The sequence below is a fragment of the Miniopterus schreibersii genome (genome assembly GCF_964146895.1).
Source record: "Miniopterus schreibersii genome assembly, chromosome: 7".
NCBI lineage: Eukaryota > Metazoa > Chordata > Mammalia > Chiroptera > Miniopteridae > Miniopterus > Miniopterus schreibersii.
In genome coordinates this window covers 3380078-3394980 of record NC_138108.1, presented here as the reverse complement: position 1 = coordinate 3394980, position 14903 = coordinate 3380078, and the positions used below count along the sequence as shown (strand labels likewise).

The following is a 14903-nucleotide window of genomic DNA, read 5'->3' as shown; positions in this document are numbered from 1 at the left end:
CCACGTCACTCTTCACACTGACAGCTGTGTGTGGCGTGAGCAGAGGTGCATACAGATGTTATGGGACCTGAGGCTGACATAAGCTTGAGGGCCAACCCTCTTATGAAAATCAAATCAAAATTATGGATAACCAATTCTCCCAGAACCACTTACCGAATAATCCGTTTTCAGTGTAGACTGGAATACCTGGCAAGGTTCCCTATCTGTGGGGTTGTTTGGGGCTCTGTCTACCCCAAAGCCACAGTTCTCTGAGCCATATCACCAGTCCTAATACTTGGCGGGGCCCTCACCCTGGCCACGTTCTTCTTTATGTTACATACTTAGTCTTTTTAATCTAATCTACAAGGGTTTTCGCTAGGATGATACTGAACTTAGTGTGGGAGGGACGGACACCTTTGTATGAGAGGCTTCCCTTCCAAGAACCGGATGTGACTGTGTCCCACTGAAGCTTTAATGCCACTCAAAGTCTCTGTCATGTTCTCCAGCTAGGTCTTTGTTGGAGGCATTCCTGGTTGCCGTGTAATTTCATGAATGTTGATCCTGTCTTGTGAATCTCCTTTGCAGGTTCAGTTTTACGTTTTCCTTTTCAAATTTTTCTGACCTCTCTTTCAATTTTTTATTTACTTTTCTTTTTAGGGGCGGAGGGTAATTTGTCTAGTACAGTGTTGATCAGAAGTGATTAAGGGAATCCTTACCACAAAGAAATTAATTACTAAGTCAATGATTATACTACAGCTATAATTTATCAGTAAATAGTTCATTTGAATTAAAATGACCTATTAACACTATTAACCCTTAATATAAAAAATATTACTGTGTGTAAGCATGTCCCACGACAAGGACCTGTTTCTGCAGTAACACTGATTAAGGAAGGAAAACCGTACGGGGCTAAGGCAACACATGCAGAAAATTCCAGAGTTCGCACACAGATTACAACAAAGAACTCAGCAAGCTAGGAATGGAAGGAAGTGCCGTAACCCAACGCAGGTTCCTGCTCAAACCTGCAGCACCAACACTCGGTGTAAAAGCTTCAGAAGCGTTTTACTCAGCTCAGACCCACAGTGAGGGTCTGGGTGCTGAGGCCCCTCTGGCCTCGCAGGAGGAGCTGTCTGCTCTCCCTCCTAGTGCTCCGTGCCCCGAACAATTTATACACAAAGGACTCTCTGTGCCCCAAGGGTCTGACCGTCTGATCCTGGTGTGTCAAAGAGGACACCTGCTGTTGAACAACGTACCTTAACACCCACAACGTCTCCGTCTTTCAGGTAATATGGTGCCCCCTGCAGGTTATCTCGCTTTTTCTTCTTTTTCCTCTTGGTAACCTGCTGGTTCTACAGAAAAATCAAGCATCTTGAATAAAGAAACAGCCCAAATTTGCACTAAATCCCCGTCTGTGAAACTGCAGTAACCGTTCGCTCTGCCAGGAAGCCCAGCTTCCCGAGGCCCCACAACTTACCCAGCTGGAAACTGGTAGCCACTCAAACTTGTCCGGAAAGTATTTGGCGATTTCAATGTTCTCCACGGGAAGGGAGTAGGAGTCGGCCACTCGCTGCCGCAGGGAGCTGGCAGTGCCCCGGGCAGCATCCCACACCATATCCACGGGCAGGGCATACGCCCGCTCACCAGGGAGGCGCAGCTGTGTCCTCAGCAGCACGTCCTGGGGGCTGCACCAGAAGACAGTCCAATGTCCGGTTTAAAACACACAAAATGAGAAATATGTGACGACTATGAGGGGGCAAAGCTTCCCCTCCAACTCTTCTCATTTTCACAAGGAGAGGTTTCCCCGAAACCCTAAGTGCTAGTGGGAAACCCTTTATATGCCCTTCAACCCTGACCCAGGATGGAGGGAAGCTCCCCTTCTGAGCTGGCAGGGGACACTGACGGTGGAGGAAGTTCCATCTGTGGAGCACAGAAGGAAAAGGGCCAGAGGATTGTGGGGGGCCGGGCCCCCTCCTAGTGAGAGGGTTCCCAGACATCGCGACTGCCTGGGCAATGCCAACTGCAGCAACTGGCAGGAAGAGAGCCATCGTAGGTGCTAAAAACCTGACCTGCTGTGGGGTAGCCAGGGAGAAGGAGCGAAAGGCTTCCAGTTGGGAGGAGAGGGAGAGCTGGGGAGACAGGTGGAGGGGGGACAGCTGTGAGAGCAAAGGAAACCCCTGCAGAAGGGCCTGGAGGAGAGGGCCGGGAGGAGGGGAAAGAACAGTCAGAAAGTGGGAGTAAAAGTTAGATGTGTGGAGGCTGTTTGTTATGGACACGACGTAAGAGCTGCAGGTAAGACTGGGAGCTGGAGGGGGAGAAATGAAAACTTTCATTTCTGTTTTCAGGATGGTGAGACAGTGAGTGATTTTTAAGGATTATTTCTGTTAAATTGGTGTTTTTACCAAAGGAAAGGGTGATGTACTTGGAGGAGGCAGAATTGGGACGAGAGTGAAAGGGGAGACTGAAGCTCTCCTTGGGGTCGGGGGGCTGGGAGTCGCACAGACAGACGCTGGGGCGAGGACAACGAAGCGGAGGCTGGGAAGGGTTCTGAGTGCAGAGCAGTCTTCAAAGGAACACAGCCACTGAAACGGTCCGCTCACACCGCACGTGGCGGAGGGCCAATGTCATCATCAGAAGAGCTCACACAAGTCAGACCCATTAAAACAGGCAAAATGCATGAAACAACTCACACTCACAGACTGAAAAACATGCCCAGTCTTAGTGGCAATCAAAGCCCTGAAGTTAGCAAACATTTAAACGATGACGATACTCGGTGCTGGTGTGAGGTGAGGTGAAGTACATACGAAGAAAGTGTCTTGGGAACATAAACTGGAATAACTTATCGGGAAAGGAATTAACAATTTATTTTAAAAGATTTAAAATGTCTATACCATTTGATCCAGACATCCCCCTCCAGGAAACAACTCCTGGTAACACAAGTTGTATGAGGACAGTGACATCACATGAAGGTTAGATGTGGCTGAAAGAGCGTGATCCGTTACTGGGCAACAGGAGTGACAGTCACATCAGGTAAAAGGAATCTTAACACTTGGTGAGACTAACAAAAACGTCTTATAAAAGATTTTCCTACAGTGAAAAAATAACAGGAAGATTTGATTGTAGACAGCTTTGTGGTATGTTTTTATTCAGAGAGTAATTACTGACTGTGACAGGGGCACTATTCCAGGCACTGGGGATACAGCCATGACCACAAAACCAAGTGCCTGCTCTCTCGCGCAAAGCTAACCGCCTCGAAATGGGAGACAGATAATTCAGTAAGTACGTGATGTGTCAGGTTTGACTGGGATGAAAAAAGTGGAATAAGGTGCTACTTTAAGTCAGTTTCACAACAGACCCTCTGCATGACTGACAGCAGGACCGGAGCATCTTGCTTGTCCTCCCAGCTCACGTGGGTCACTGTGCACTTGGAATTACTGAACAAGTCCTGCTTTACAGGAAATGGGCTCCACATTCTAGACACACACACAGACACCTTCTAGAACACAATCTGTTTTAAGTTGCCAGACTACTGAGAAGCGGTGAAAAAATCTTCTACCGTTGTTAGATTTCTAAGAAGCCACCCACTGTGGTAAGACGTGTAATTCTGTGGGACGCAAGACCACTTACCCCAAGTGTTCTTCTTTCTGAAGGAGCTCTAAGCAGATCTCAGTTCTCCTTCCCAGCTTACAGTCCCTGATAATCAATGAAACAAAATAATAGTGACATTTAATTTTTAAAACATTGTCAGTTTTAAGCTTTCTTAAGCAAAATATTATACATAACACTCAAAACTTAGGCGACTACTATGAACAATTATACTCCAACAAAATGGACCACTTAGAGGAAACGGGTAAATTCCTAGGAACATGCAACCTACCAAGGGTGAATCATGAAGAAATAGAAAATATGAACAGACCAGTTATTAGCAAGGAGACTGAATCAGAAATCAGAAATCTCCCCACAAAGGAACGTCTAGGACCAGATGGTTTTCACTAGTAAACTCTACCAAATGTTTAAAAAACAATACCACTCCTTCTCTAACTCTTCCAAAAAAACAAGAGGAGGGAACACATCCAAACTTATTTTATGAGGCCAGCATCACACTGATATCAAAACCAGACAAGGACACTGTAAGAAGAGAAAACTACAGGCTAATATCATTATACAGGAGCACAGATGTAAAAATTCTTACTAGAAAATTAGCAAACTGAATTCAACAATACATTAAAAGAATCATACACTATGATCAAGTGGGATTTATGCCAGGGATGCAAGGTTGTGTCAAATGTCTGCAAGTCAGTGTGATACACAAACAGAATACAGGATAACAGTCGTCTGATCATCTCAATAGATGCAGGAAAAACATCTGACGAAATTCAACATGTTCTCATGTTAAAAACTCAGCAAACTACAGCTAGAGGAAATGTCCATGAGAAAGGTCATGTATGACAAGCCCACAGCTAACACCATACTCGGCGGTGAAAAGCTGAAAGCTTCTCCTCCGAGGTCAAGGTCAAGACAAGACGCCTACTCTCTCCACCCCACTAACAGCGCTGGACGCCCCAAGTCGGAGCCATCAGGCAAGAGGGAAGAGGAAGCAACCGAGTAAGAAAGAAGTAAAAAGGCTCATTTTTGCAGATGACATGATGTTGTATCTAGAAAACCTTAAACGCTACACCAAAAGACGATTAAAATAAATGTATTAAAAAACATGGAGATAAAAAGTCAATATACAAAAATTAGCTGCATTTTATATATTAATAGGTAGCTCTCAGAAAGAGAACACAGCCCGGCCGGCGTGGCTCAGCTGCTAAGGTCGGCCCAGGATCCAGGAGATCGCGGTTCGATTCCAGGTCGGGGCACATGCAGGGGTTGCAGGCTCCTCGATCCCCAGCAGGGGGCGTGCAGGAGGCAGCCGATCAATGACTTATCATTGATGTTTCTCTCTCCCTCTCCTTTCCTCTCTCTGAAATCAATAAAGACATATTTAAAAAAAGGAAGGAAAGAAAGAACATAAAAAACAATCCCATTTACGAGAGCAGCAGCCTCCTGCCAGATTCTTTCTCGTGGCTGGAGTTGCGTGTATGTGCGCGCGTGCACGCCTCACCTTTATCCATTCATTCACCTGCTGAACACTTATGTTGTTTCCACATTGTTGTGAACGACGCTGCCTGAACCTGGACCTGGAGGAAAGGGAACCCTGTGTACTGCTGGCGGGAATGTAAGTTGGTACACGCACTGTGAAAGAATAGCAAGACGGTTCCTCAAAAGCTAAAAACAGAACTACACACAGACACACAGACACACACAGGAATATTATTCAGCTATGAGAAAAAAAGGAAATCTGCCATTTGCAACAACATGGATGGAACCTGAGGGCATTGTAAGTGAGATTAAGTCAGATGAGAAAGACAAATACTGTTATGACATTTACTTATATGTAGAATCTAAAAAAGCCAAATTCATAGCAACGAAGACCAGGACGGTGGTTACCAGGGGCTGACAGCGGGGAAAGCGGAGAGGTTGGTCACGGGGTAAATCTGCATTAATAAGTTCTGGGGATCTAATGTAGGGTGGCGATCACAGCTAAACAATACTGTGTAATATCTGAAAGTGGCTGAGAGTGGAAAAAGGAATGGTGATTACTCGGTGTGAGCAGCTGTCAGCTAACACTATGGAGTGGTCACTGCACTATATGTGCATCACATCCGCAGGCTGTACACCTAACTCACACAGCGTTGCATCAGTTATAGCTCAAAGAGCTAGAGAAAAAGGGCACTAAAATTTCCTTCAGTCTCGGGAGCCTAGAAAACATACATGAGGCTACATTTTACACTTAATAAGGAACCGAAGCTGTCCCAGGGTCTGATGTAGAAGCTTCACCCGCTGGCATGTGGAACTGCCAGGGTCAGGCTCTGTTACTGAGAGTCCAGCCAGGAGCCCACCTCAGCTGCTGCTGGTTTTCTCGTAAAAGCCTGCCGGGGCGCTTCCTGTCCACTGTCCAGGCTCTGAGGAAGGCTGGGGATGGGATGGAAAACTCCGACAAGGAGGGCAGGGTCATGGCCTAGAAAAGAAACACACAATGGCCCCAGGATTTGAAAAAGCACTCTTGAAAAGATACCGCTTTAGGAGAAATGAAAACTACACAAGTACATCTGAGGGAAAGAGTATCTTGAGTAAGAATAATACCTACTAAAAAGTTCCCAGGACTAGCCCTTAAATGAAACTAATCCTGAGTAAGTTTGTATTTCTCTCCATTGAAATTAGCTTGGGAGAGAAGTGAGTTTTCAATTTCTAAATATGAGCCAGAGCTTCTTTTTGATCACTTTTTTTAAGAAAATGAAGCTTTGAAATTAATTTCTAGGCGAGTCTCCCAGGTCAGAGTTTGCTGGTAGAGCAGGGACTCGTCCACTCTCACCGTGTGATGTCCAGCAGAGTCTGTGCTGCCATGGAAGAAACTTTTGATTCTGAAATATTTCAAAATCTTTGGATCCTACTGCTAGGCCCAAACTGCTGAACTAATTCTGAAGGAGTAGATAACTATTTATATTATTTAGGTTGTGTATAAAATGTCCAATATTCATCCATTTTTAACCTAAAAATAGCAACTTTGTATCTTTCAATCCAGTACCAGAAAAAAGTGACTCTTCCCACTTGTTCTCATGAAAATAAAACCACTTGGTTTTTGGAGGAAGGTCGGTTCATACACCGAGGACACAGATGTCGAATGTCAGTGGCTGACGCTCTTTTATCTGCCCCCAGTTTTCCTTTGTAAGGAGGGTGGGATGCTCACTTCAATGCAACTTCAGTGGGATGCTTCAGAGGCAGTTAGTGTTGCCGTCAGTCCAGCCTTTCTCTTTGGACAGAACACTCTTTCTCTATAAATGTTAATGCGTAAGAAGACCCTGCAACATCTAGATTAACATCCTGACGTAGAGTGATGTTCTGGCCTCCTGGGAAAGTGATAACTCCTCTTAACTAACAACATGCAACACATGGATCACAATGATACAAAACAATGTAAACAAAGGGGTGAACTGAATGCTTTACAAACGTCTCAGTTAACCATGTTTACCTACAAAGTAAAACAGACACAGGCTGCACGTCACTGAGGACAGTCAATGAGAGCACAGCATGCCTGTCAGAGGAGGAGGAATGGAAGCCACAGGCAGCGGCAGAGAAGACGACGAGGGAGCTGAGCTGTGAGCTTGTGCGTGGGGCCTGCGGGTACTTACCACTGAACATGGCATGTAGCACATGCCCTATCAGAACAGACTGCAAGTGAGGGAAAGGAGACAGAAGAGTAGATTAATATCTCCCGGGAAGCAGCCAGACCCCCACTCAGGTACACTGTGGGAGGAGTCTGACCTGAGCCTTCAGTTGCACCAAGGTGGCATCTGCTGAGATCTCCACGTCACCCAGGTAGCAGAGGGGAACTTCCGCGAGCACATCACCAGGAGCACCTGCAAGGACGGAGCCAGATGTCTGAAAGGAGCTTGAAGTGCATTTACTTCGTATTTCTGAAATATGTGCCATGTTTTGATGTCGTAAATACTTTTAGTATAATTTCATTTGTGAAACTCAGAATCTGAGTTCCTCGGATTCACACCTCCAGACTTTGGAGGAGAGGAGGCCCTGCCTCGTAAGCAGCAGCCAGGGAGCTCGCTGCTGGCGCCGTACCACAGCTTTCTCCCTGGAAAGGGTTCGAGGAAGTGCACACTTGTGCTGTCTACCAGAATGTTCTTTTCGACACTCTCCTTCCTCAAATAGGACTCTGCTGGTAGGATACTCTGCCCTTATTCCTTACATCCCTTCGTTTCTCCCTTGCATCACACCGACCCCACCTGTCTCTCTTGTCTGTGTTTTCTTGAGTGTGTATAAAGACCATGCCTGTCAGGAGCAGGCGGGCCAGCATCCTCCTTGTCTGTCCAGGTCTGGCAGGTGGGTGTCATGTACTCAGTGCTTGCTGACTGAGTCTGTGACGGTAAGAAGCCCGCCTTCACTTGTTATAAAAATGAGGAAAGTATAACGCTCTCTCACCTAAAATCCTGGGTATAAAAGTTGGCAACTAAATTTAAAATTCAGAATAATTTAACTTATTTTTGCTTTAATTAAATGTCTGTTTATTGCTGGGCACACTGCTGATATATAATAAAATTAGAATATAAGTGAATTAAGCCAAAAGCTTCATGAAGGGTTCTGTGGCTTAAGGACACCACAAGCTAACAGACACTTTTTGGAAACTCTCGGGAATTAGAAATGTTTCTCTCATGTTGTTATAAAGAAGGACAAGCAAACAGTTGACCTATTTCTTCGTGTTCATGGAAAAACACTGATTAAACATGCTTTTCAAGTCTGTAGCCAATTCTATATGTAATTACTATTCTATTACCAAAGCATTTTTAGGATTAGTTAACACACCTAATACAACCCAATCAAAAATAACTTAATGCCAATTTCATAGCTAATTTAACATGAAAATATTTTATTTCTCTAAACATACATTAACTTCAAAGAGTATGGAGATAAGGATCTGAATGACTTTCAGTAGTTTCAGTTTTGAGGTTTAAAAGATAAAAAAAGAAATATAAGTATATCATACTTTAACCCCTCCCCCAGCTAAATAATTAAGTAAAGCATGACTCAAGAGTCGGTCCTACCAAGAATACATCTACAGTCACAAAGGAGACTAACGTGTTTCTTTTACACCCAAGTGGAACCCACTGTTCACAAGGAAAGGTGAGCTCCCTGCTCAGGGCTCCTTGCTCACCGTGCCGTGTGAATTCTGCCTGTGGAGAAGCCACTTAGAAATAAAGCAGTGCATTCATATGGCCCAGTGCATGCTCAGAAGGCAGTTGGCGGGAATGAATGCCCTGGGGGCAGTTCCTGGGAACCCAGGGGCAGAAAGAAGAGGAGGAGAGGGAGCTGTGTAGGGTGTAGGGTGTGGACCCCAGCCCTGCCTCTGCCCCTGGCTGCCTCAGCATCAGAGTCTGTTGTGATAAAAGAGCTGCTATTCGTGTTGCCATGAGGACCCTGAGAGACGGCATAGGGGGAGCTGCGATTCCATTCTGTTCTCACCTGGGGTGGCAGCAGCTCTACAGACCCCACCTTGAGAAGGGGTACCGTTCGTCTGGTCCTGACGGCTCTTCCCCTGACCCGCGGGCCCCCGAGGCTGGAACCACCAGATGGGCACCTTCAGGAGACCCTGGAGAAGGGAGCATTTCTCACTGCAACCTGGCTGCTGTGAGGCACACACAGGATGGAAACTTCCAGCCCCACTTCCACAGAGAGAAACATCTTGATGACAAAACATTTTCCTTTTAGATGTATAACTGCCATAATTATACTTGTTTTTACAATCAAAAGTTTAAGTGATAAAAATCAGACTAAATGTTCTTTGCTTAGAAGCATCTCAGTAACTACAATACATGAACAGTGCAAACAAAGTGACAAAATGTCTGGTAGGCTCTGGGTGGGCTCGTCCTTGTTTGGCCCGCCCTGCCTCACTCCGCGTCAACAGTGACATCACTCTGTCTATTGGCAGCAAAGTCTTACCGCAGGAAGAAGCTTCCCTTCGGTTAGAAGCAGAGTGTCTCCAGAGCGTATCGTGAGCTCTTTCAGTGTTGCATCCTGGGAATGCGGAAATTAGTTTTGTTACTTGTGCAGGCAGCACACAGACCACTGGACCTTTTTTTTAACCCTACGCCTCTATCACCCTTGAAATGAATAAATAAAGCAGATGTTGAGTTGGAAGTAGGCCTACAAGAGAGTCTATTGTTAAATATTAAATTATGAGTAGGAGCTGTGTCGTGAAGACTGGAGGTAAGGGAGAGGGATGAGGGGAGACATGAGGAGGCTGATTCACAGACGATGAAATTTTAGCGAAGCCTGGCAAGGTGGGCTGGGTTTGGAAAGGTGGACGAAACGAGAGAAGGTTTTCTCATGAAAAGGCAAACAAAGCCCCTCGAGGTTACGTCAAGAATAGGTGTGGCTTGTTCTGGGAAGAGCTCAGAGCCTAGATTGTTTCAGTGGGCACAACCAGTTGGAGAGTAACGGGGAAAACTGGGTTGGAGGGCGGCCACATCGCAGGGATGCAGAACAGAATAAAAAAAGGAGTGTTTACTGCATTTGAAAAGTCATAGCTTCTGAGAGGGGTTTCTAAAAGTCATTCTGGCTGCTACATGTGCAACACACCAAGGTGGGGAACACCTGGGCCCAGGGAGGCCAGTTGCAGTAATTTAGGTAAGAGGACCAAAAACAAAAAAAGGCTTGAATGAGGCGGCCAGCAGTGGACTGGTCGGGAAAGACAGCAAATTGGGGAAGAGGAACCAGTTTTGAGAGTAATGAGCTTGCTCTGCACAGTTTTAGAATTGTTTGCCCCCTTGGGACTTAACAGAGAAGAAAATGTAGAAACCATTTGACTAAGTATTAATCTTCTGACAGCCGAACTCTATGTCCTGAAGATCCTTTGAGGCCCACTTCTTACTCTCGGCAGTCAAATCCTGGCAAAGCTTCAAGAGGGTCATGGCTCCATTGTCACTGACCACTATCTTCTATACAGCAGTGTTCCGGGACGACCCCAGCACACCTGCTTCAACCAACCTGTGGACATTCAGCGCCACTGACTATTGCTGAACAAAGGCAGGTAGGCTGAGGGGAGGGGCACTGACCACGACTGTCTACTGTTCTCACAGAGCTTCACTTTGGGTCTACTTCTAAGGCTGCGGGCTTGGACGGAGGTTGGATGCTGTTTGGATCAACAATAAGATGAGCCAGATCCCACCTACCCTGAGATACAACTGTTCCTGAGGTAGCCCTAAGAGTCTGGCTGGATCTACAGTGTAGTCTCTGGATCAGAGCCTAAGCGATCAGTTAGTAAGATGAATTCTGCCATCGACTCATGAGGAACTCTGAGATTAAAATATTCAGGTTTTGAAATTCAGAGCGTATTTCCAAATCCTCTCATTAGTTCAAATGTCTTGTTTTCAAAAGTTCTCTGCCTCCCACTGAAGTCCACTATTCTCAGGGACACAAGTTCTTACAAAGAGGGAACTTAACACAGATGCCAGACAGTCCCCCTTAGCCGAGAACTTCCCTCTGACTGCTTGCAAATGACTACAGGAAGGAAAGAGTCAAAGCAGACACATGTATAAACCTTCATATCCTAAACAAATTAAAACCTTCACTAGAATTTATTCACGAGTGGGTATCTGTATGGAAATGCCAACAAACACAACGATTTTAAAGAACAAAAGGTATGAGACTCCTCCTACTTCTTCACGCAAAGGCTCCCCTGCTTCACAGCACCAGTCCATCCTTCGTAAGTGCCACGCGTCTCCTGTGAAGGAAACAGGATCAGAATGGAAAACAGCTCAGAACAGGGTGTTCTAAGAGTTTGCCAGGAACCCCGCTGGGTAAATGAGTGTCAAGTGGGATTTGATCTAATAATTATTAACTAATTTTTAAAATTCTGTCTTCCTGAGCATAAAAATAATTATTTTCCCAATTTGGTTCCACCAAGAACAGATGCATAATTGTATTTAATTAATCTATACTTGCAAATAAAAGTAGCACTTGCTACCATTATACGATAGCTACCATAAGCCTTTATTATGTAGTGTACACACGCATCATGCAGGAGTATAAATATATGTGCACATACATGTAAGTGTGGAATGCCTTCTGAAATCACAAAGCTGAGTATCATTTCACTGTCTTGGATGAAAGTATGTGCTGACCTTGCTCAGCAACTGATAACGTGAACAATACAACTGGGCCTATCCAAAGAGCGGTTAATCTAATAAAACAGTACTTTTGGAATAGTGTTGAATGAAGTTGGTATAAATGAACATTTATAAATGGCAAACAGTTTTTAATTAGATTTCTGTTTTCACGTTTGCTGCACTGAGGACACAGGAAGATGACTTTTTGAGGAGAGGGAGCTGAGTGGAAACCCTGGCTATGAAGGAAAACAGCAACATCTTATAAACAGTCAACCCCCCACCACCCAAAGGATCTACAGCCAGAAGAATAAGCCTGGGCCTCACACTCCCCCCGCAGAGGCCACAGGTGTAAATCCCGACACTCTTCTTTGCAGACCCTTTTTGTCTTAGTGCCAGTTTTAAATACAGTAAGACTTATATGAATATTTAACTTAACCTAAGTATGCTTTTTTAAAAAAACAACACACCAGGAAGTTAAAAGTGAACACCATGGCTTCACGGGTTCTGAACTCAGAGGCTGTCTGAGTTACACCTGCTGGGAAATCTGGGTCAGCCATTAGCCATTCTCCGCCCAGCCCTTGCCTGTAAAATGGGAGCAGTGGTCCCCGCCTGGGGCAGCACTGCTGTGAGGTGAAATGACACCACATGGCAGCTCCAGAGCATGTCCCCTCCCCTTCCAGACGACGAGTGAGGACTGAGCAGCAGTGTGATGCTCACTGACCGCATTTCCTGGTAGCTACTCTGGACATCCTGCATTTATGTTTTCATTCACGTTACATTCCCTCAAAAACACTGGCATGAAGCACAACCACTGAAATTCTGAATCAATGAGGTTTAAGCAAAATCCATGAAAGGCCTGGGTGATTCGGGGGTGAATCGTATCTTCTCCTACTTGCTGGGTCCTATCTGGGTTCTCCTTCGCCAGTGGTCAGCTAGCTCACACGTGTTCTTTTGGCAAAGAGAACTGGAGAACCAATTACGTACATACAGACGTAAAGTGTAACTGACAATCCTGAGGAAAAAGGGCTGACATGTTTCATGAGGCTTATAAGGACTTTCTTGTAAGTAAAAGATGTGGACCAGGTTCTGTGTTCTCGAGGCCTAGAACTCACCTAGGAGGCCAAACTTCTCCAGCACTGTCTTCAAACACTGTAAAAAAAAAAGTATGTTCATTAGTTCTGTTTCTGAGTTACAGTATTGTAACAAACAACCTTTCTGGACTCTGGGCCTATTTAAGTCTGATTACGTTTAGTAATTCTCAAGGAGATAAAGAGACACATAGTTAAGAAGTGGTTAAGAGACACATAGTTAAGAAGTGGTTACGTAAGCTCTCCTTCCTGAGAGCTGGGTGGGGCTGACATGGGAGGGAAAACCAGTTGCCTGTGTCAGTAACCAGGACTTTGTTCAAAGTTCTGTTCATCCACTTCCAGGTCTACAGTATGGCTTTTTTTAATGAAAACGAGCAGTGCACTTTGATGAATGAGGCTGACATCACAGTACACATTAAACTTTGAGTCCTATCAAAGGAAAGCAGCCTTTACTTGGCACCCATGAAACACAACTGGTCGTGTACACTCGCAAGGAAAGAACTGTGCAAGCTGTGATCTCAGGGACAGCAATAAACAAGACACAATTGACAGGAGTTTCCGTAATACAAAAGTAATTAAAAACTCCCAACTTCTTCAGAGGAAAAACATTCTTAAATAAATCTTGGGAAAAAGTAAGAGAGATTTGTTTTATACTCTACTAGAGCAGAAGGGAGCAAGAACTAGGATGATCATTGCTGTACTGCTTGGATAAGAGAGAAAAGGCAAACAAAATATCCTTTAACAGGGGAACATTTCAATAAACTACGAAAAAGTCTTAAAACAGCCCGGCTGGCGTGGCTTAGAGACTGAGCATCAACCTAGGATCCAGGAGATCGAGGTTTGGTTCCTGGTCGGGGCACATGCCCGGGTTGCGGGCTCCATCCCCACTGGGGGGCCTGCAGGAGGCAGCCAATCAATGATGCTCTCATCACTGACGTTTCTATCTCTGTCTCTCCCTCTCCCTTCCTCTCTCTGAAATCAATAAAGACATATTAAAAAAAAAAAGGTCTTAAAACAAAAGTATAAATAAGTTTGTATGTACTGGTCTAAAAGGCCTTTAAAATATTTTAAGTGAAACAGAGTCGAAGTATAATACATGTAGCATGATCCCATTATGACGTCAAGTGCTTCATTTCTGTGCACACACACGTCCACATGTCGATATACACATGGCAAAGCCTAGAAGGATGCACACTCCACTGGTGTGGGTCAGGTCATATCCCTTGCTGGCTTCCCTGCTTTCTGCTCTGACAAGGTGCTCCAGGCTCATCCTAACTTTCCTGCTCTAGACACAGAACCAGCATTACTCCAAGAGCCCTGGTTCCTGTCGTAGGAAATGGTAGTCAGCAAGCACAATCTGGGTGCTGGGTGCTTACTACTGCCAGGTTGGTCACTGTTTCTAGGCTGTTTCACGGGGAAGAAGTAGAAAAATATTTGTTTAAAGAAAAAAGACAGCAAGTTTATTTGACTCTCCTAATTCAAACTCAAAGTACAGGCTTCCCTCACCCACAGTGCTGTCACTCTGTCCATCTTCCAACACTGGAAGTCCCAGTTCTCAGTGACACAAACATAGTCATGTGTTTCTCTCTCTCTCTCACACACACACTCCTACCTATGTATGTGACTGTGTGTGTATACAAAGTGAAAACAAAGGAAATATGCCAAAAAGTTCACATTAGTGGGACAAAGGGTAATGAGGGGTTTTAATGTTTTCTTTTAATCAGTTTCTACAATCAAGTATTATTGATAATAGAAAAATAATAATCTAACTGAAAATTCCATTTGGTTCACCCATTTCCAAGCTCCCAAAACTAAGGATGAGCACACAGAACCCTTTATAGAGTATATCATATACGCACTGCCGTAGGAGCATCCTGTTCCCCGTGTTGGACACCCACAGGCACCCCCTAAAGTAAAATTACTTACATCTCTCACAGAAACTGTTTCTTCTACTATGATTTCCATCTCTGACCCAGGCTGGATGTCACTCCCCAGAGAGAAAAACAGGAACAGCTAAGATCGAGACAGAGTATGAATGCACCTTAATCTAAATTTTACAATTCTACACCTGTATTTGCTTCTAAAAAGGAAGAGCCAATGTCGCCCATGAAACTTC

The 14903-nt window shown here is 44.8% G+C and overlaps 1 protein-coding gene across 5 annotated transcripts in view; it reads right to left on the bottom strand.

Annotated features, from left to right (window-relative positions):
- The window catches only part of USP40 (ubiquitin specific peptidase 40), a 59672-nt gene that overhangs the window by 4570 nt on the left and 40199 nt on the right, over positions 1-14903 (bottom strand). For 4 of the 5 annotated variants that reach the window (XM_081141935.1, XM_081141936.1, XM_081141937.1 and 1 more), the window contains 10 exons: positions 14714-14800; positions 12812-12848; positions 11250-11314; positions 9532-9606; positions 9055-9181; positions 7345-7439; positions 5922-6040; positions 3604-3669; positions 1454-1661; positions 1233-1328 (listed from right to left, as the gene is read on the bottom strand). In XM_081141935.1, the coding sequence (XP_080998061.1) occupies positions 1233-1328; positions 1454-1661; positions 3604-3669; positions 5922-6040; positions 7345-7439; positions 9055-9181; positions 9532-9606; positions 11250-11314; positions 12812-12848; positions 14714-14800 (975 nt within the window). Of the gene's footprint in view, positions 1-1232; positions 1329-1453; positions 1662-2919; positions 3064-3603; positions 3670-5921; positions 6041-7344; positions 7440-9054; positions 9182-9531; positions 9607-11249; positions 11315-12811; positions 12849-14713; positions 14801-14903 lie in introns of those variants that run through there. The other variant, XM_081141939.1, reaches the window with a different exon arrangement.